The sequence below is a fragment of the Heterodontus francisci genome, chromosome 1, assembly GCF_036365525.1.
Source record: "Heterodontus francisci isolate sHetFra1 chromosome 1, sHetFra1.hap1, whole genome shotgun sequence".
In the NCBI taxonomy this organism is placed as follows: Eukaryota; Metazoa; Chordata; class Chondrichthyes; order Heterodontiformes; family Heterodontidae; genus Heterodontus; species Heterodontus francisci.
Window position 1 is genome coordinate 189,051,266 of NC_090371.1, and position 22,950 is coordinate 189,074,215.

Here is a 22,950-nt window from a genome sequence, read left to right on the forward strand (position 1 = left end):
CATCGAAGCACTCATCATTTCCTCCTTATGAGCAGCAACCCCAACTGCCCCATCCTACTCTCTCACAGACCTTCCTGCACAGTGTGCCCACTGGAGGATAATCTTGCCAATCTCTACCCTGTCCAACTCACCCCTCCCAGTGCTGACCCTGTGGACACTGTCAGCAGATTGGCTATTAGGGTTCCCCTCAACATCTCCCTCCAGAATGTCTGTTCACTTGTGAACAAGACCCTTGACATCCATGAGCTTATTGTGAACGACTGCATCAACATCGTGGCCTTGACAGAAACCTGGCTGATGGGTGATGACACCTTTCCTCTAAATGAAGTCTCCTAACCTGGGTATACTTTCCACCACCTGCCCCACCATGACCATCGCAATGGAGCTGTGGCTCTTATCACGAAATCACACATTAGGCTGTCTCCCTACTCTGCTCGCACGTTTCCCTCCTCTCACTTTCTTCCACCCTTCTCACCTGTCATTTAAAATCCTCTTTCTCTACTGCCCACCCAAGTACCAGAAAAATGTTCTCATTCAGATATCTTCACTGTTTTCCTCCCTCAACTTCTGCACCAAGTGAGTTCTCATCCTCAGTGATTTCAACCTCCATCTGAATTTATTATGCTTTGTCCTCTGAGGTCACTGGCCTCCTATCCTCCCTTAATCTATCCCTCCATATAAGCTCCCCAACCCATTTTCATGGCCACCCCCTTGACCTTGCTACTTCCAATGTGTCAATCACAGATAAGATCATCTCTGTTCACTTTTCTCTCCAGCCAACCCTACTTTCATCTGTATCCGCCCCTATAAAAAATTCTCTCCCACTTCACTTATGGAAGGGCAGAGGACCCAAGAGGGGAAAAATTAAAGGAGGCATGATGACAGCAGAGAGGGTCTGGGAGGAGTAAAGAGAAAAGAAATAAATAAGGGGGAGATGGAACTGGAAACAGAAGTGATGGGATTGGTTGCGGAGCAGCACCCAAAACATGCATGTGAATGGACACAGGAAAAACTCAAGTTACATAGGCCTGGTTACATGGCAATTATTAGGATACATATATCCTGGTAGAAAGTGTCACAAGTGTCGAGCCTTTTGCCCTCTATTCACCACGAGATTTCTGCAGCAACCAAAGCTCAAACACACTTTCATCTCCATCTTTCATGCCCTAGTCCCCATTAAAACCATTACTCTCTCTCACCCTGGCAATTCGCCCAGTACAGCCCTCATCTCCACTTCCTTAAGTCCAAGGGATGCAGAATTGAATGGAAATGGTGGACAACTAGTTTTAGCCATTCACTGCTTGATCTGGCTGGATCACATAAAGCACTTCTCTTCTCTGTCTAAACTGCTCACTATTCCATGATCATCCTGGAATGCAAAGATACCCTCGGCTTCTTTTCTCTACTGCAAACCTTCTTAAACCCCTCTTCCTTGTCTCCTTCATGTTCAACTCCAACAAGTGCGAGGAGTTAATTGACTCCTTTGTCACTAAGATTGAGACTATCCAATAGCTACCTCTGCTGCTTCCCTCCTTTTACCTTGCCCACCAGGCCAAGTTTCCTTTAAGGTTCCCCTGCCCTAGCCCTGAACTCGCAACTTTCTCTCTTATCTCATTTCATGCCCTCTCCGAGTTCATTTTGTCTATGAGATGCACCTCCTGCTCCCTCAATGCTATTTCCACAAAACTGCTCACCACCAAACTTTCCTTACTGGCCCCCATGTTAGCTGATATTGTTAACAGTTCTCTCTCCTTACGTACTATCACCTCTAATTTAAATCTGCTGCCATCACCCCCTCTTTAAAAAAAAAATCTACCCTTGACCACTTTGTCCATGCAACCTACCACACCATCTCCAACGTCCTTTTCCTCTCCAATGTCTTTGAACATGCTGGTTCCTACCAAATCAGTAACCAACTTTCGTGAACTCCATGATCGAATCCCTCCAATCTCGTTTCTACCCCTGTCACAAATGTCATCCTGTGTGACTGTGACAAAGGCAAACTACCCCTTTTTGACCTGTCTGCAGTCTTTGACACGGTTGGCCAAACCATCCTCCTCCAATGCCTCTCTATTGTCGTCTCCTCAACTTGCCTGGTACCATTCTTATCTAATTGCAGCCAGAAAATCGCTTGCAATGGCTTCTCTTGCTGCTCCCGAACCGTTGCCTCTGGTGTCCCCCAAGAATCTATCATTAACCCCCTCCTACTTAGCTACATGCTGTCCCTCAGCGACATCATCAGAAAACACAGCATCAGCTTGCAGATGTATGCTGATTACACACCTCTCTACCTCACCATCTCCACTGTCTCTAAATTGTTGGACTGATTGCCAGACATCCATTACCGGATAAGCAGAAACTTCCTCCAACTAAATATTGGGAAGACCAAAGCCATTGGCCGGAATTTTCCCAGAAAGAGTGAAGTCCCACTGCTGGGAGCAAAAGTGGGTGACGTGCCCATGAGGGTGGGCAGCAGGACCCTGGAGGCGATTTTAGCGGCCGCAGCCAATTAAGAGGCCGCCGCCGGAATCTCCATCAACTAAGGATGGCGGTCCACCTCTCAGAGATGCTGGCCCGCTCGGCTGCCTCGGCAGCGCCACCAATAGAGGTTGGCCCTGCTGGGGCTGGAGAAGGAAAGGGCACCTCCATGCTCAGCCACCCTTGAAGGGCGGGTAAAATCTTTTTTAATGTGCCGGGGTTGACTGGAGGGGTGAACCCTCCAGCGGCAGCATTGGAGCCATATGGTTAGCCACTGATGCAGGGGGGCCCTTCCATGGGCCACAGTGTGCCCAGAGAAGAAGACCCCCACCCCTGGAACCTGCTGGGAGGCCATTATGGTTTACCTGGCAGTCTCCTCATGTGGCGGGGGCCCATCCTGACACTGGTAAAATGCCAGCGGGGACGGAAAATGGCCATTAATTGGCAACTGAAATAATTGGCTGTCCACCTCTGCTTAGTGTGCAGCCACGTTGCTGCCGCTCCCACTTCTGGGACTATTCCATGGTGGAAGACAACGTCAGGCTTCCCTCCCACCGCCTTCTGCCTTCATTTTACGAGCCCTCCCACCTCCCAGTCCGTCTCTAGAAGTCTAGTAAAATTCAGCCCATTGCATTCGGTCTCTGCCACAAACTCCATCCCTCTTCCTGGCAGCTGTATGAGGCTAAATCAGATTGTTCACAAACTTGGTGTCATAGTTGACCTTGTGGTGAGCTCCCAATCACAGATCCATCACTAAGACTGCCTATTTCCACCTCCGCAACATTACCTGACTCTGCCCTTACCTCAGCTCACCAGTTGCTGAAACTCTCATTCATACCTTTGTTACCTCCAGACTAGGCGATTCCAGTGCATTCTTGGCTGGCCTCCCACATTCTGCCCTCCTTAAACTTTAGGTCATCCAAAACTCTGCTGCCTACATCGTGACTCGCACCAAGTCTCACTTACCCATCACACCTGTGCTCACTGACCTACGTTGGCTCCTGGTTAAGCAGTGCCTTGATTTGAAAATTCTCATCCTTGTTTTCAAATCCCTCCATGGTCTCACCCCTCCCTGGCTCTATAATCCCTCTAGTTCTACAATCCTCAAGATATCTGCTGTCATCTAATTCTGATCTCTTGAGCATCCCCGAGTTTAATCGCAGCGCCATTCGCACCATACCTCCAGCTGCCAAGGCACTCAAGCTCTAGCATTCCCTCCCTTAACCGCTCCACCTCTCTATCTTTCCTTCTTTAAGATGCTTCTTAAAGCCTATCTCTGTGACCAAACTTTTGGTCATCTGCCTTAATGTCTTCTTATGAGGGTCAGTGTTAAATTTTGTTTGTTAACGCTTCCATGAAGCACCTTGGGATGTTTTACTCTGTTAAAGGTCCTCTATAAGACAAGTTGTTGTTTCTGAATCCATAATCAATTTAACCTCTGACAACAAGCAGGCAGCACCAATAGCTACTGATTTACATTGCTTGCAATGTGCTTTCTCATTCTGATCACTAATTTTCATAAATGTTGTAATATACAGATCATTTGAGAACCAGATGTGTATGTTTCCAAGTAATTTTCCTTCCCAACTTTTTCCTTCTGCTACTCTCCTGAAGGAACTTACTAATGCTGGCATACTGTGTCAATGCCACCAACCACCCTCACATGCCTGCCCAAGTGATCATTCTTTATATGTAAGTCCACACAATGAGTAATGGTAGGATACTTCATATTGGGCAGCATCAGAGGTAAGCTCAAATCCGTCTTCATTTTATATACTTACATTTTGTAGCAGCAATGATCGGGAGATCAAGGTGCCACTGACAACTTAACTGTTGCATCGTAACTGCTGTCCCAGCTGAGATTAGCTAACTCAGTACAAACCAGAGATTGAACCTTGAATCTTATTTGGACCATGTGGCTCAGTACTTTGTTGGATAGTACATTTACCCAGAAGGGTACTTTAGCTCAATTTAGTATATAGTTATTATTCATCCATTTTAATATTTGGTAACAGGGTGATGTACGTATATGTCATAGAAGCCACATACTTTTAATTACATTACAATATCGTGCAAATGAACTTTCCACAAGTTTGTTAACCAATCATCCATCTGAGTAACTTATGCACATAGGTAGCCTGAACTTTACTTTTCCACCAGAATGAAATGTGACTCTGGGAAATTTCTAGTGTTACTACCAATTTATCCTCAGAAAGCTGTTCACTACTTACCACTAGACAATATGCAAGTTATATAGCCTTTAAAATTGACTGAAATGACAGGAGAACTGACTCAGCATGACTTTTTTAGCAAAACATGTTTCACCAAAAAAGCACCACAAGCAAAGATCAACAAAGGACACATTAGCTAGACCAATGAAAGAACTCTAATAATAATTTATACTTTCTCACTTTCACTCTAGAGTATAAAGTACAAAGCATTATAACATTTGTTTATGAACAATACTTTATATTATTTAAAATCCAAGTTGATTTTTTTAAGGGGTGTATTACATTTTAAAAATATAACCATCGAGGAATGAGAATGACAATCATAGTTTTAGTGTTGCAAAAATTCATACCATTGGTGATAGTATTGTATTAAGAAACACATTTCTCACCTTCTTCATCAGAGACATCCAGAATCTCAGTCATTGTCTCAGGTACATTCAGCTTGTGTTTTTCAGTTACAGTCTATAACAAGCAGGAACAGAAAGAAATACAGGAATATGTTAACTGTTTGCAGGAAGAACCACTAGATTTTTTTTTTTATTTCCAAAATATACTTTATTCATAAAAATCTGTAAAAATTACATTGCCAAACAGTTTCCAAACAGCACGAAAAAATACAAACATTGCAAAAGAGATCAGTTTCTTTCAATAATGTCATGAGTTTCTTCCCAACCCTTCCGTTTCACAATTGTCATGTCAATTACAGTTTTACATTTACAGCAATTGAGAATATTAACGATACAGTTCGAGGGGTTTCCCATGGTTCCAGCCCCTCAGTCCAGCTTGGTGGGGGAAACCACTAGATGGCAGCATACTGACCTGGCAGCCTCAGTTTCATTTCTGCTGTATCTCTTTTGAAAAGTTCAGCTGAAGTGCAGCCTGACACTTTTACATCAATCAGGCACTACAACTCAAAATTCAACAAATAATGCCCCCTATTATCAGTATATCCAGAGGATAACTGATTCTTTGTTTATTGACTTCCTTCACCTTTCAAATTTGGCTCAAAACTTGAACCAACCTTTTCCTAATTCCAATAACAATGAAAACCCGATTGCTATGGGGAGTATTAGGAACCCAGGAGAATTATCTCCCCTTGGCCCTGCCCCCACTGCTGTCACAAAACAAACTTAGGGTGGATGGAAGTTCAGCCCCAAACAGGCTCCAATAGAAACTCATGGCCTAGCTGAGAATTAGCCTGAGAAGGCCTGGTCAGTCATGCTGCAGTCTCAGCTGATTTATGCCAACTGACCTATCAGGGTCAGTATGTTTAGCATAACAAATATAATCTTAAAACTACAGTTACTCACTACTTATTCACCCTTTCACTGGGACAAAGCTACAATTAGATTTAAACAAATGTAATATGGATGACATTAACCTGTATCCCTGAGCAGATAATTTCATTATTTTTATTTAACTGAGTTTCACATAAATGTGACATTGTCTGAAAGACAGACAATTATGTGCTACCTAACATTAGAAGAAAAGCATGAAGTAATTATTAGGGAGATTCAACCTCCTTCTGGAATGTGTCTTTGCAAAGCAGGTGTAGAAAGAGATGTAGTGGTTTTTGTTGAGGTTCATCCCAAGCAGCTCTGTAACACAGGAGTCTGTGCTCTATGGGCTGTTCCCAGGGACGCACACCGAGATAAACATCAACTGCTGCTGGAGGACTATCAATTCAGTGAAAGACGCCCTTCGGTCTGCCCAAAACTTGCTGGTCTTCCAGCGCAAAGAGTTGTCCACGACTGAATGTTGCAGACTGGCACATTCCAAGGTCCAGGACTACGTGCTGAGGGACGCAATAAAGCTTGGGGCAGCCGTGGCAAAGGCTCAATGGGGAAAGACCACTGTGTAAGGTCCCGGCACCAAGCTGAACTGAGGGGTTGGATCCATGGAAAACCCCCTCGAACTGTATCTGGAAAATATTTGTTTGCTGTAAAATGTACATGGCTTGTAAAATGAAATGGAAGGGTTGTGAGGCAACTCACTCCTGTATTGAAGGAAACTGATCTCGTTTGCACTCTTTGTATTGTCTGACTTGGTGCTGTTTGGAACTGTTTTGTAATGTATTTTTTTACAGATTTTTATGAATAAAGTATATTTTGGAAATAAAAAAAGAAAAAGCAGCATTCAGTGATAATCTCACACCCACCAGAACATTGTGCCATAGAGACGTTCAGGCCAATATAAATTGAGAAGTAAAAAGGTTAGTGAAGGATTCAGATGAAACCTATTCTGCTCGCTTATTGTGAAGCTACTTATTGTTTATTCTTTTCAGAGAATGTTGTATTCAAAAGTTCCATATCTACTGACAGGTATTTAAGGTTATGCATCTTCAATTATTTACTGCAGTTAAGTGGTCCATCCAATTCTAAATCCATAATCCTTCCTCTTAATTACCATGGAATAAGATCAAATAGCAAGTGTATATCAGCTAGTGTAGAAGATTATAGCAGTCATGCCTCTCTGTGATTCCCTTCTCTCCGTAAGGTTTTGCTCACTATGATGATGTACCACACAGGACTGAAAATGTCATTTTGCAACATTGCTAGATTTCTTTATTTTATTCTTTCATGGGATGTGGGTGTCACCGGCAAGGCCAGCATTTGTTGCCCTTGACAACCGAATTGCTTATTAGGCCATTTTAGATGGTAGTTAAGAGTCAACCACATTGCTGTGGGTCTGGAGTCACATGTGGGCCAGAACAGATAAGGATGGCAGATTTCCTTCCCTAAAGGACATTAGCGAACCAGAGGGGTTTTTACAACCATCGATGATAGTTTCATGACACCATTGCTGAGACTAGCTTTCAATTCCAGATTTGTCTTCAATTAATTGAATTTAAATTCCACCAGCTGCTGTGGTGGGATTTGAACCCATGTCCCCAGGGCATTGGCCTGGGCCGCTGGATTACTAGTTCACTTACATTACCACCACGCCACTGTCTCCCCAGTGGCTAGGATGCAAATTTCTAAAACAGCTGTACTGAATATTGAAGGAGCTGATTATTTTACAGATTGTAGTTACTGATCCAAATCCTGAAATGGATTGCGACATGCACCTTCAATCTTATATTAATGTCAGGTCTGCTGTTCCCTTCTGAAAGCTAATAAAGTTCATTGTAAAAAGTTATATTTAAACTCGACATTATATTTTACATAATTCCAAACAATTATCTCTTAACAGTTGGATTTCATGAAGCTCAAGGTGTGGTCTGACCAGAGCACAATACAGCGTGATCATGATTTTCTCAAACTTGAATTCACTTGCTTTGGCTGCGTAGTTCAAGATTCTATTTGCTTGGTTGATTGGAGCTCTGCATTGCTTGGACATGTTGAGCATCAAGTTTACTAAATCTCTTGGGTCTTTATCAATTTCATCCTTAGTTATTTCAAGGAGCATCTGTGTCAACATTTTTCCTTCCTATATGCAGCACATTATACCCATCCACATAAATATAACCTGCAATTGTTCTGTTGACTTCTATATTTTGTCCAAAGTAATTTTTGCGTTGTCTCCTCCAAACCCACTGACCCTCCTAGTTCGTTATCATAAGCAAATTTGATCATTTTCAGTTTCTGAATCAAAGTCATTAATATAAGGTAGAAACAGTAGTGGCTCCATTACCAGTCCCTGGGACACCCTACCCAACTCAACAAAACTCTTCTAAGCAAGCACCCATTGCATTGTATGCTTCCTCTTTTGAATATATATAGTCATTTGGTAGTACAGAACTTGCGTATTGCTGAAAATAGAGACATGTTGTTGAAGTTTTTCATCTTGCACTCATCAGGACAATCTGCAAGAATACCAATGTAAGGGAAAACAATGACTTTGTACTGTATGAGAAGAGATGGATGATTGGTTGGCAAATGAACTCTGATTGGTAGAGGCATTGCCATGGAGAATGCACCAGTTTATGGTGACTGACAGTTAACTGCCAAGCTTTGTTTGAAATCTGAACCAGGCAGCTTGACTCTGGTCAAGGCATTGCTCTGGGGAATGAACCAGTGAATGGCTGTCACTTATTGTGTTTAGCTGGAACAGGCATAATGTTCTTTCTGTCTGAAAAAAACAGGGCTCTGTGTATTGATATATATGTTTGAGTCTCTTTTGAATATATGTTAACTGCTGTTTATTAGGCTACTGCTGTGCAGTATTTCTTCAAGTTCACATCTGAAAATAAATTCCATGATATTACATGGACTTGAAGTAAGATTAGTGAGTCTGTAGTTACCTGTATCTGCTTTATTTTCCTTTTTGAATAGGCATGTTAGTGTTTTTCCAATAAACTGGTACTTCCCCACTGTCCCGTGACTCCACAATGATTGTCGATGCTTCACAAATCTCCTCTCTAGTCTCTCTTGGTCCTGGGAAATACCATCTGTCCCTGGGAATTTGTTTATGAGCCTTTTTTAGTTTGTCTCAAGCTTCCATCTTACTTATATGGAAGTGATAGCTTTTATTTAGGTTATGTCTGTTTGGGGGGCGGGGGGGAGCATGTTTCTCATGCTTTCTCTTGTGAATACTTGGAGGAAGTAATCATTTACTGTCTTGTACTCATCCTCTGTTTCAAGTCTATTTGTAACTTTTATGGTTCTCACCACATACTGTACTAAAATAATATCTTACTATTATGTTTAATCATGTTTGATAAATTTATTAGAGTTCTTTGAGGAAGTAACAAGCAACGTGGATAAAGGGGAACCTGTGGTTGTGGTGAACTTGGACTTCCAGAAGGCATTTAACAACAAGCTACGTCAAAGGTTACTAAACAAAATCAGAGCTCATGGTGTAGGGGGTAACATATTAGCATGAACAGAGGATTGGTTAACCAACAGGAAACAGAGAGTAGGCATAAATGGGTTGTTTTCAGGTCTGCAAGCTGCAACTAGTGGAATGCCATAGGGATCAGTGCTGGGGCCTCAACTATTTATAATCTATATCAATGACTTGGTTGAAAGGACAGAATGTATGGTTGCTAAATTTGTTGATTACAAAGATAGGTAGGAGAGTAAGTTGTGAAGAGGACATAAGGAGTCAGCAAAGGGATATAGAAAGGTTAAGTGAGTGGGCAAAGATTTAGCAGATGCAGTATAATTTGGGAAAGTGTGAACTTGTCCACTTTGGCCAGAAGAATAGAAAAGCAACATATTATTTAAATGGCGAGAGGCTGCAGAACTCTGAGATGCAGAGGGATCTGGGTGTCCTAGTACACAAAACACAAAAAGTTAGTATGCAGGTACAGCAAGTGATTAAGAAGGCAAATGAAATGTTGTCGTTTATTGCAAGGTGAATAGAATATAAAAGTAGAGATGTTTTGCTACAGTTGTACAGGGCATTGGTGAGACCACATATAGAGTATTGTGTACAGTTTTGGTCTCCTTATTTAAGAAAGGATATAACTGAATTAGAAGCAGTTCAGAGAAGATTCACTTGACTGATTCCTGGGATGAGAGGGTTATCTTATGAGGAAAGGTTGGACAGGTTGGGTCTGTATTCATTGGAGTTTTTAAGGATGAGAGGTGATCTTGTTGAAGCATATAATATCCTGAGGGGACTTGACAGGGTGGATGTTGAAAAGATGTTTACCCTTGTGGAAGGGAGTAAAACTAGGGGGCACAGTTTAAAAATAAGGGGTCTCCGACGTAAGACTGAGATGAAGAGAATTTTTTTTCTCTGAGTGTCAAGAGTCTGTGGAACTCTTCCCCAGAGAGTCATGGAGGCAGGGTCATTGAATGCTTTTAAAGCAGAGGTAGAGAGATTCTTGACAAACAAGGGAGTCAAAGGGTATCAGGCAGGTTAGTGGAGTTGAGTCCACAAACAGATCAGCTATGATCGTATAGAATGACCAGCAGGCATGAGGGACTGAATAGCCTACTCCTGCTTCTAGTTCGTATGTATGTATGTTTTGCCTGTGTAGCCACACTTTTTCTAAGTTTCCCTCTGCCCTACAGATCACTCTATTAATACATTTCTGCATGCTTCTACACTCATCTCAGTGAACAGCATCCCCATTCTCACTGCAGGATTTGTAGAAGTAATTTTTTTCCCTTTTTACTTCACTTTTGATTTGTTTGTAAATCAATTTAGGGTCATGCTTATTTGGTCTGAGATTGTTTAAAATTGTGTATTTATTGTACATCTTCAGTTTATTCCTGTAGAAGTGTTTCACTTGTCTGCTACTGAGGTGTTGTTGAATGACCTCACTCAATCAATTTGTTTAAGTTCGTCCCTCATTCAGCCTGTTTAAAGTTATATATAAACCTGGCTCTCTGTCTTTGTATTCTGGATCCCAGCTCATATTGAACTCGGTCATTGAACTTCAATTTCCTTATGCTGTCAAGGTCATTTAAAAACTCCAGATTAAGATGACTGCTGTGTCTCAAGGGGTTCCTCATACATTGATTTATGATGTATTACATTAGCCAACTCTGACTCTAAACCATTTGGATTTTCACAATGTATGTATGTTTGGTTGCTTGGAGTCACTTATTAAAATAACTTCCATGCTCTCGCAAACCAATCTCTTCTTAGAGCAAACTATCTGCCTTTTACGCTCTCCTAGTGGTCTGTAGCATACCCCTTTATTTTTCAATTAGAGATGTCTATCCAGAGTAATTAATTGTGTAGCTTTCTGCAATGTGGCGGCTACTGTTATTGTTCCACTGCAACTTGTGATCTCTTCAGTGGGCACTCTCGATGTCTCTAGTGGGATGAGTGCCTGATATCAGCATGGAAGCGCCCCCCCCCCACCCCCCCACCCCACCCCCAACAGATTTTCTCCCCATGATCTTTAGTGCCAAGTTGAGTAAAAATTGTGCAATTTCAATACCAAATTGGGTCTGACTACCAATTGATATGTAAATTATTGGTTTTGCTTCAATAAACATGCTATAAATTAACATGATTTTGTATTTGCTCTTCTTTCTTTCCTCATTGCATCAACTTAAACCAAAGTTCTGCTGCACCAGACTGTAAAGCAGTCAGGATAATGTTTTGCTTCATTAATAATACATGCCTCGAACTATATATAAACTTCCATCAAATCAGCTCTGTAAGAGAATTCTAATTTTCTTCACATATGCAAGTTGAATCTCACCACAGATGTCTCATCAGCTATACCAAATATTTATATATCAAAAATAACAAACTTATGTCTCCAATCTAATGTCGCAACTTGTTAAATAATTTAATATTTAAACCTTGTGACAGAACAAAGGTTTATAATATTAGTTTACAACCAATATTGCAAAAAATGCTGCAACATAAAAATCAAATTTATTCTAAAAATGCAGAGAAAGAACAGTTCCTGAAACACTGATGAGCTGTTGTCTTCAGAGACATACTCACAGTTGTAGTGGTGGTGACCTCTTCCGTGACAACCTTCAAGGTATCGACCACAGAGATATATCCAAGACGTTTGGCAATTGCTAAGGCAGTGTTACCATTCTGCAAGGAAAAGAGTTGATTGAGTTTATTAGTTTCACCAGGACTCTGTGTGAGATGATGTCTTGCCAGCAGTGATCACTAAATCCTAAAGGGATGCTGTTTGAAACTTTCCATTCATTATATCTATTTGAATTGTGCAGGCTAGCCTCACTGCCAGCAGCAGACTGGCACTTGATACTTCTCAAAACTTCAGTTCACTTGGAAAGATGGTTATTAGTAACAGCTAAATAACAGTGAAATCATTTATGCACTCCTTTTATTAAAAGAGCTGACCTTATTAGCATGATTCAAAAAAAGATGATGTGAGATGTAATTTTTATAAACACAGCTTACTCAGAAAAGGATGCTGAATCAATAAATTGTGACCTTTTGGGATGACAGCAGCAATTAGCACTAGTATCAGTGATACTTATTGAGGCATGTGCCTTCTGCGCATACAGAATCTTCCAGTATCACTACCATGCAAAGAGATAGACTTACTGCAGTGATGGCATTGGCTCTGGCTCCATGCTGAAGAAGGACATTGATGATGTGGGTGTGACCCTGCTGTGCTGCCTGGTGCAAAGGTGTATATCCATTCTGAATATGCAGACAGGTTCATTCAGGAGCAGTTAGGATGAAAGGAAAGAAATGGCACAAATGAGAAATTCCATTGCCCAATAGTAGCATAGCACTGCAAGAGTGGATCAGGAAGTTCTCTCGATGTTGAGCGTGAACTCCTGAAACTCATTAAGATAAAATAGAACTCTTTTTGTTTAATTCATTCTCAGAACGTGGGTGTCACTAGCAAGGCCAGCATTTATTGCCTATCCATATTTGTCCTTGGAAGTGGTGGTGGACAACTTTCTTCTTGAATTGCAAGGTATTAGCCAATAGTTCTATAATGGATGAGGGACTTAAGGGTTAGAACTCTCAAATTGAAAGAACCATCCTCCAATTAACATTGGAGAATGAAGATGTCTAGAATAGTTTACAAAGAATTACACAGAGTGTGCAATACAGAAACAGGCCTATCGGCCTAACTAATCTGTGCTGGTATTCCTTAGTCACATAAATCTCCTCACATTCTATCTGTTTCATCTCGGTCTTTCAACTTGTCTTTCTATTCCCTTTTCTTCAGGTACTTGTCTAGTTTCCTTTTGAAAACATTTAAGTTATTTGCCTCAACCGCTTAAGCAAAGGAAACTTACCATGGATGTTGGAAATCTGAAATAAAAACAGAAAATTCTGAAAATACTCAGCAGGTTTGGCAGCATCTGTGGAGAGAGAAAGAGAGTTAATGTTTCAGGTTGATGACCCTCAGAACTCACATCATCAACCTGAAACATTAACTCTCTTTCTCTCTCCACAGACGCTGCCAAACATGCTGAGTATTTCCAGCATTTTCTGGTTTTATGCAACAACTTCCTGTGGTAGCAAGTTTCACACTCTAACCACTCTCTGATTAAAGGAATTTCTCTTGATTTCCCTACTGGATTTATAAGTAATTATCTTGTACTTAGAGACTGTGGTTTCGATTCTCCCACAAGTAGAATCATTCTTTCCATATTTACTTTGTAAAATCTATTCATGATTTTAACTCTATCAGGCCACCTCTAGGTCTTCTATAAAAGCCTCAACCTGTTCAATCTTCGTCGACAGCCGCAATCTCTCAGCTCTGGTACCATCTTTGTAAATCATTTTTCACCTTCTCCGGTGCTTCTATGTCCTTTTTATAGTATGGAAAACATTCAAATTGTAACGTTATTGAGTTTTTAAAAAAAAAATTAGATTTAGTCTTTTCCCATTTCTCAGCAGCAACTAGTTAAGCCAGACAGACCAGAAGGGTGCAAGGTTTGATCCCTCGAATGTACTGATTTAGTCCATCTCATCTGGGAAGACAGCAAGTCTGTTTCAAATAATCATTATGTCCTTGGGCTAGGGAGGGGCAAATCAGCCCGAGTTTGTAGTTGATCATTCTGTAACGGCCATGCTGGCATTGTGCAAATCAGGATGGGTTTGATCTCAGCTACAATGCCCCCACGATTGGAGACTGAAGAGTTAGCAAGACTCAACTGGAATTGCACCCAAGCAAAAAGTCAACATTTTCAGGAGAAAATGAGGAAAGGAAAGAAAACTGAAACAGAGGGTGGAAGGGGCAAGATCATACTCAGGAAGTGTGTGTGGGGTGGGGGGTGGCAGCATTAGACAATGTGACACATTGACACATGTCCCTTTACCTTTTGGACCACACTGATCGGTGATAGTTTCTTCTCTTTGCTGAATCTAAGCCTCCTATGTAAATGTTGAAGTTGCAATCCAGTTTCTATTGAGCATCTTTTTACATTGCAGAACTTCTTGATTTAGCAGTAACCAGCAGGAAAATTGTTTATCTCTTTTACTGTGTAAGAATTGTTAGCATGAAAATGTCCCACTGAAGTCATAGGGGCTAAATGCTCTACAAATGGTCTAATGGTACCCAATATGGAAGTTCCATTCCCAAGCACAAAAATCCTTTACCTTGAGGGTATCATAAACTATTCTTTCCATGCTTTCTATTTCTTCTGGACATCTTTCTCACACTTCCCTGCCCACTCAGCATGATATAATCTCACTCATTTTACTTTTAAGCGCTACAGACACAGAAGCTATATCTGTAGCTAGCCTATAAGAAATTCACTGCACTTCTAATAAAGAGCAGTTTACTGCTGCTGTACATATAGCAGCCTCCAGAAATCACACAATGGCTTGAAGCCTCCTACTCCCTTGTTCCCACTTTAGTCCTAAATTATGGTTTTCAATTACTTTTCTTGGTCTCTATTCTTGTTGACCTTGTGAACAGCTTTATTTGCTGAGGCAAATAATTGCTGTCATCACACCACCCCTGCTCAAAAGGTTTTCCTGTGACCCTTCTGTCATCTCCAACCATCACACCATTTCTAATCTCCCTCTGAACTTTGAAGTCCTTAAGTTCATTGTCATCTTTCATCTCCATGACCACCACTCCCTTCAGTCGAATTTCTGCTCTGGTCCTATCACTTAGACCTCCCTGCTCTAAGGTAGAATTATGTGCTCCAAGATTGAACCCATCGATGATTATAGCTTCTTGCTCTCCATGGCATTTAAAATGGTTGGCCATGCCATTCTCTGCTGCATCTGCTCCTTAGACTAGTTCTAGTGGGACTGCTTTTGCTTGGTTTCATTCCTTTCTGTCACAATACAGTCAGTGCATCACTGAAAAAGACTTCTCCTCCCACAGTAAAAAATAACTGAATTAAGGGCTCTGTATCTGAATGCCCACAGCATTTGCAATAAAACAGGTGAATGGTCAGCTCGAACAGAAATTCATATGTATGGCCTGATAGCCATTACAGAGATGTGGCTACAAGGAAACCAAAGCTGGAACCTGAATATCCAAGGGTACGTGACATTCAGGAAGGACAAGAAGCTGGGCAAAGGTGGTGGAGTAGCTCAGTTAATTAACAAGGGCATGAGTGAGAGATGACCTTAGTTCTAAAGATCAAGATGTAGAATTAGTTTGGATGGAACTAAGAAACAGCAAGGGGCAGAAAACATTGGTCCGAGTTGTTTATAGGCCACCAAACAGCAGTGGTAATGTAAATCACAGTATAAATCATGAAATTAAAGGTGCATATAACAAGGGTAATACAGTAACCATGGGGCATTTTAATCTCCATGTAGACTGGGTAAACCTAATTAGTACCAATGTTGTGCAGGATAAATTCTTGGAATGCATGCGAGTTGGTTTTCTAGAGCAGTACATTGAGGAAGCAACTAGGGAATGAGCTATTTTAGATCTAGTATCGTGCAATGTCAAAGGGCTAATTAATAATCTTGTTGTAAAGGCATCTTTAGGAAAGAGTGACCATAATATGATAGAATTTTACATTAAATTTGAAAGTGATGAAAACGAACATCATGGGGCAGGATGTCAGAAATGCTCCATCCATCAATATTGGCGACCACGCTCTGGAAGTGGTTCAAGAGTTCACCTACCTAGGCTCAACTATCACCAGTAACCTGTCTCTAGATGCAGAAATCAACAAGCGCATGGGTAAGGCTTCCACTGCTATGTTCAGACTGGCCAAGAGAGTGTGGGAAAATGGCGCACTGACACGGAACACAAAAGTCCGAGTGTATCAGGCCTGTGTCCTCAGTACCTTGCTCTACGGCAGCGAGGCCTGGACAACGTATGCCAGCCAAGAGCGACGTCTCAATTCATTCCATCTTCGCTGCCTTCGGAGAATACTTGGCATCAGGTGGCAGGACTATATCTCCAACACAGAAGTCCTTGAAGCGGCCAACATCCCCAGCTTATACACACTACTGAGTCAGCGGCGCTTGAGATGGCTTGGCCATGTGAGCCGCATGGAAGATGGCAGGATCCCCAAAGACACATTGTACAGCGAGCTCGCCACTGGTATCAGACCCACCGGCCGTCCATGTCTCCGTTATAAAGACGTCTGCAAACGCGACATGAAATCGTGTGACATTGATCACAAGTCGTGGGAGTCAGTTGCCAGCATTCGCCAGAGCTGGCGGGCAGCCATAAAGACAGGGCTAAATTGTGGCGAGTCGAAGAGACTTAGTAGTTGGCAGGAAAAAAGACAGAGGCGCAAGGGGAGAGCCAACTGTGCAACAGCCCCAACAAACAAATTTCTCTGCAGCACCTGTGGAAGAGCCTGTCACTCCAGAATTGGCCTTTATAGCCACTCCAGGCGCTGCTTCACAAACCACTGACCACCTCCAGGCGCGTATCCATTGTCTCTCGAGATAAGGAGGCCCAAAAGAAGAAAAAAAAAGAGGGTCTTAAATCTAAGCAAAGGAAACTATGAAGATATGAGGGGCAAATTGGCTATGGTGGATTGGGAAACTATGTTAAAAGGTATGACGGTAGACAGGCAATAGCTAACAATTAAAGAATCAATACATAGTTTACAACAAAAATACATTCCTTTATTGCACAAAAACCCAGCAAAGAAAGTGTTACAGCTGTGGCTAACGAATGAAATCAAGGATTGTATTAGATCAAAGGAATAGGCATATGAAGATGCACAAAAAATGGGAGGCCTGAGGATTGGCAGCATTTCAGAATTCTGCAAAGCAGGACCAAGAAAAAGATTAAGAACGGGAAAATAGAATGAGAGTAAACTAGCGAGAAACATAAAAACAGACTGTAAAAGCTTCTATAGGTATGTAAAAAAGAAAAGATTATCAAAAACAAATGTGGGTCCATTGCAAGCACAGTCAGGAGAATTTATAATGGGGAACAAGGAAATGGTAGGGAAACTAAACAAATACTTTGTGTCTGTCTTCACGGAGGAAAATACTAAAAACCTCCCAGAAATAATGGAGAATCAAGGAACTAATGTAAATTAAGGAACTGCAAGATAGTAATATTAGTAAAAAAATAGTACTAGAGAAATTAGAGTAGATAAATCTCCTGGACCTAATGATCTACATCCCAGAGTGTTGAAAGAGGTAGCTGTAGAGATAGTAGATGCATCAGTGGTCATCTTTCAAAATTCTATAGACTCTGGAATGGTTCCTGCAGATTGGAAGATCACAGTTGTAATCCAACTGTTTTAAGAAAGGAGGGAAGAGAGAAAACGGGGAACTACAGACCTGTTAGTCTAACATCAATCGCAGGGAAAATGCTAGAATATACAAAAAAGGGTGTGTTAACAGGACACTTAGAAAATAATGGCGGGATTGGGCTGAGTCAAATATGATTTCCCTTTCATAAATCCATGTTAACAAACCTGTTGGAGTTTTTGAGGATGTAACTAGCAGAATTGATAAGGGCGCACTGGTGGATGTGGTATATTTAGATTTTCAGAAAGCTTTTGATAAGGTCCCACACAAGAGGTTAGTAAACAAAACTGGAGCACATAGGATTGGGGGGAATATACTGGCAAGGATTGAGAATTGGTTAACAAACAGAAAACAGAGAGTAGAAATAAATCGGTCATTTTCAGGTTCAGTGGGATACTGCAAAGATCAGTGCTTGGGTCCCAGCTATTCACAATCTATGAATGTGGGGTTGAATGTAATATTTCCAAGTTTGCGGATGACACAAAACTAGGTGGAAGTGTGAGTTGTGAGGAGGAGGCAAAAACGCTTCAAGGGGATTTGGAGAGGCTAAGCGAGTAGTCAAAAATTTGGCAGATGGAATACAATGTAGAGAAATGTAAGATTATCCACTTTGGTAGGAAAAACAGAAAGACAGAGTATTTCTTAAATGGTGAGAGGCTGGAAAGTGTTGAACTTCAAAGGGACTTGGGTGTCCTTGTTCACGAGTCACTGAAAGCTAACTTGCAGGGACAGCAAGCAATTAAGAAGACAAATGGTATCTTGCCGTTTATTACAAGAGGTCTGTGAAGGCACAGTCAGTGAGTATGTTCAAGACTGAGATTGATGGATTTCTACATATTAAAAACATCAAGGGATATGGGGATAGTGCAGGAAAATGGTGTTGAAGTAGAAGATAAGCCATGATCTTATTGAATGGTGGATCGGGCTCCAAGGGCTGAATGGTCTATTCCTGCTCCTATTTCTTATGTTCACCCTAGAGTCACCTCCACATCTCATCAAGGATCGTTATTGGGCCTTTTCTTTCCCTTCGCTAATTGTTGGCCCTCCATGGCTTAATTCATAAACACAGGTACAAAATGTATCCTGATGAGACCTACCGTGGGTGCAGGAGCAGAGCGATGATATGTGCAGAAGGAGTGAAACTTTCTGCAGATTGGAGCCTAATCCCACGACCACCACTGTGTATTCTGATGGCCTTTCTGACCTAACATTGAGGGTAAGCCAGAATTTTCTACAGTTCAGCATTAGGAAGACCAAAGTAATTGACCGGAATTTTCCCAACCCTGTGGAGGCAGCTTTGGAGGCAGGGAGGAGTACACAATGTGCCTGGTGGCAGCAGGCAGATAGTTAAGCCATTTAGCGAGGTACTTAGCAGGCTGAGTGGACTGTAATCTTGCCAGTGTCACGGGGCCCCCCCGCTGTGTCCGCACCCTGGCAAGTAAGAGGTGGTGGCTGCACAGTGGGAAATGGGGGCTGAGTTACATATAATTGAGATTTAACTGCTACCAACAGAAAATGGCAAAGTGCTGACTTCCCATCTTACAGCTATGCCATCGAGTGTGAAATTTGTGGAGATAAACGTCTCTGATTGCCATGAGCCTCGTGATGTTTCAGCCATTCCCCTGATGCTGAGGTGCTTCCCTGCTTCTTGGGCTTCAGCAGTGCTCATACTGGTCATACAGTGGCGGCTGGTGGCCTCCCTTGCAGTGGGCTGCACTGTCCTGAGCTCCCTCCTCCGGAACCCACTTGATGTCCCTAATTGCACAGGGAACGCTGAAGCGGACGGCTAATTGGCTGCCTCCTGAAAAGTTAGGCTGGTAAACTGCTACTGAAACGGATGAGCTTGGGACTCGGAAATGGTCCCAACGTCAGGTTCCTGATGCTGATGGGAAATTTCAGCCCATTATTTCTAGGCTCCACCAAAAACTTCCTTGCCACTAACACCGTACCAACCCTGGCAACTTGCTCAAGATGAGACAATGTGTATGCAATCTCTCCACCCGTTCAATCCAGAGGCGAACTTCACATCCTATATGCTATCCATCTATAAAACCACTTAGTTTCTCCCCCACCTCATTCAAAGCCACTATTCCCTTTACCTTTTTTGTGGTTTGTGCAGGTGATTTGTTTAAGTGTGTGGCTTCTTTAAAATTTTTTGCGAGGCCATGCCCGCATGGTAATTTAAAGGTGAACATGTGCACAGCCTGCGCTGGGACTTTCAGGTTCCTGTGTGGCCACATGGTTGCGCAGCTTAGAGGGAACATTGATTGAAGCCCTTATCTGAGCCTTTAGACTCTATGGGCAGAATCTTCTGGACATTTCCAGGTCCCAACCCCAATTGTGGCAGAGTTCCAGCCACCTGTGTGATCATCCCAGAGGTGGCCAATTAGACAGTGGGCAGCTGCACAGGTGGGAGAGCCAATCGCAGCGCCCAATGCTATGGACAACCAGCAGCCCCAGCAGGGACGGTGGGCACTGCCGATACAGGTAGGAGAACGCGAGGGCCCCTCAAGATGAAGTTTCAAAAATTAAGTTTGGCTACAGCTGCCAGACTATCATTGTGCAAGGGGAGCCCCTCCACCGGATGGCCTGCGGCCGCAGCTACAACCCTCTGATCCCTGTGGCTCTGGGATGTGGGGGATTTAAAGGATGCACTGATGGCCCCCAAGCCTGTTGTCAGGAAGCCACCTCCAGGCATCTGGCAGGCTTCTGCCTCAGCAGGGGCCTATCCAATGCCAGGAAGATCCCAGCAGTGTTACCAATGCGCTTCCAACTTGGCACTTAATTGCTAATAATTGGCTACCCACCGCTGGAGGAGCTTGTGCAGGGGGTGGGGGGATGAGGGGGGAGGGAACATAGCCGGTCTGAACCCGCATCCAGCGGTGTTAGTGGCATGCTTGGAGGCAGGAATGCATCGGAGAGCTACCCCAATGCAAGATTCTCTAATTTTGTCCCAGTCCCGCCGCAAGACCCATCTCCATGGGACCGGGAAGATTCTGCTCTATGTTTCAGCTTTTTCTGTTCCTGTACTGGGTCATATTGCATCACCTGATATTGGCCGAATAAGGCCTAGCAAAAAGGAGGTCAGTGAGCGGTAGGGGAGACATACCTGACAAATGGGAAGATAGTTGTGGTTTTGGAAGCCAACCGGTGCAGCCTAATCATCTATTACTGTTGCAGTTCCTCAAGGTAGTATCCTTATGCTAAATATTTTAAACTGCTTAACCCTAAGGTCATGCCTGTCCAGCTTCATTCACAACTCCTCTGATTGTGAAGTAGCCCATGCCAGCCTACAAGAGAATCTGGTCCATGCTTGATTCAACATCTACCTCCCACCACCGCCCCCCCCCCCACACCCCGCTCCATCCCAACAACGGAGCACTGCGGCTCCTGTATGTTCTGTAGAGGATGCTCTGCAGTGACTCACCAGGTGTACTTCAACAGCACGTCCCAGCCCTGTAAGCTTGAATATCAAAAAAAGGAAAGAGCAACAAGATCATGGGAACAGCATCATGTCCAAGTCTGTCTCCAAGTCACACACCATCCTGACTTGTATCTATATTACTATTCCTTCACTGTGGCTGTATCAAAATACTGGAATTCCTGATCTAATACCATGATGAGAGGAGCATCATCACAAGAACTGCAGCAATCAAGCAGCAGGTTAACCATCACCTTCCCAGGACAACTAGGGATTGTCAATAAATGGTAATAAATAAATCGGACCTTGCCAGTGTCAACCACAGCTCAAAAACAGATGTCAAGAAAATTATATTCTGTGAACTAAAAATTACTCTTTTTTTTTTTACCTTGGTTTTGGCATTAACGTTGGAACCATGCTGCAGGAGGAAATTGACCATCTTAACGTTTCCATAGTGACAAGCCACAATCAGTGGAGTGTAGCCCACCTGAAAGAAATAAGCTTTGGTCAGAATCTATAAAGCCAATAATATGAATGCAGAAATCCTGAAAAATTATAAAAGTAACAAAAGATTAAAAGCAGAAAAAATGAATAACTTGCTGTCAAAATGCAAGTGATAAATCTTACCATTATTCCCATGTGATGCAATTCAGCCAATAGTCTAATCTATAGTCTAATTTCCAAAACATGCATGGATTTGTGGACATTGGACAAGAATTGGATGGAGCATGGTGATGATGCCCACGTGACACTCACTGCCAAGACTCACACAGGAAGAATGACCATTCAAATGAGCTGCCAGAGAGTGATAGATACAAATGGAACCTTGCCCCCGTATTTAGGGCAGAGAGAAATTGAGAACAAAACAGTCAAAAAATAGCTGTTTGCCTTTTGATATTAGTCTAAATAAAAACATGTTATAAAAGTTCACAAATTCACCATGCACTACAGAAATGTGTATTGTATCTCAGACTAACTTATGAATAGCTGTGATACTGAAAACATTACAAGGATAAAACAATAGTGTCAAGAAGAAAAAAATCAGTGCTGCATTACCTTAGTCTGTGCATCAAGATTTGCGCCTTGTTTTACCAGAATTTCTGCCACATTAACTTTGTCCTCCTGAGCTGCCAGATGCAGTGCTGACAATCCACTCTAAAGACAGATATAGGAGAGAGATGATACATGAACTGGTTATTTAATAAGCATGAAACCACTTATTAATCTCTGATTTTCTTGATTTCTTTTAAGTGTGGTATTTATTATTCCTTTTCTGATCCCTTCATTACATTTCTAAAGTGACAGATGCTATTTTGTTTGCTTTCTGAATATCAGTGTGATGCCTAAAGCTTTTATCATTGCTATATTAGTCAAAACCAATGTTATTCACACCATCTTCCAGTACTGCTGAAAATGTCTTCTTATACCTGCACTTACTGTAGGAATTTTGACCCTTCAAATCAACATACTGCATGCATTACTCTATTGGGAGTTCAGTATACACTAATGAACAGTGGATATGTGATAAAGGAAGAGATATGCAAACAAATTTGAAAAAATACATACCAGGGCCATACTAATGGTTCTGATTTTTACTGGGGTGAGATTGCCAAGCTGGGTGTGGAGTTTGGAGAGGTGGTGAGGAATCCTGATTGGGTCCCCAAATGCCATGGGGTTTTAACTCCGCAGTGTGCGTGTTTTGTTTTAAACAGGTTTCCTGTCGGGTAGGAAACATTGCAGAAGAGGCTGCAGCCCAGAAGTAGGTAA

At 42.2% G+C, this 22,950-nt stretch overlaps 1 protein-coding gene across 10 annotated transcripts in view; it reads right to left on the reverse strand.

Annotated features, from left to right (window-relative positions):
- ank2b (ankyrin 2b, neuronal) overlaps positions 1–22,950 on the reverse strand; it is an 802,067-nt gene that overhangs the window by 173,335 nt on the left and 605,782 nt on the right. For all 10 annotated transcript variants that reach the window (XM_068039631.1, XM_068039677.1, XM_068039625.1 and 7 more), the window contains 5 exons: positions 22,240–22,338; positions 21,572–21,670; positions 12,648–12,746; positions 12,069–12,167; positions 5,099–5,171 (listed from right to left, as the gene is read on the reverse strand). In XM_068039631.1, the coding sequence (XP_067895732.1) occupies positions 5,099–5,171; positions 12,069–12,167; positions 12,648–12,746; positions 21,572–21,670; positions 22,240–22,338 (469 nt within the window). The remainder of the gene's footprint in view (positions 1–5,098; positions 5,172–12,068; positions 12,168–12,647; positions 12,747–21,571; positions 21,671–22,239; positions 22,339–22,950) is intronic.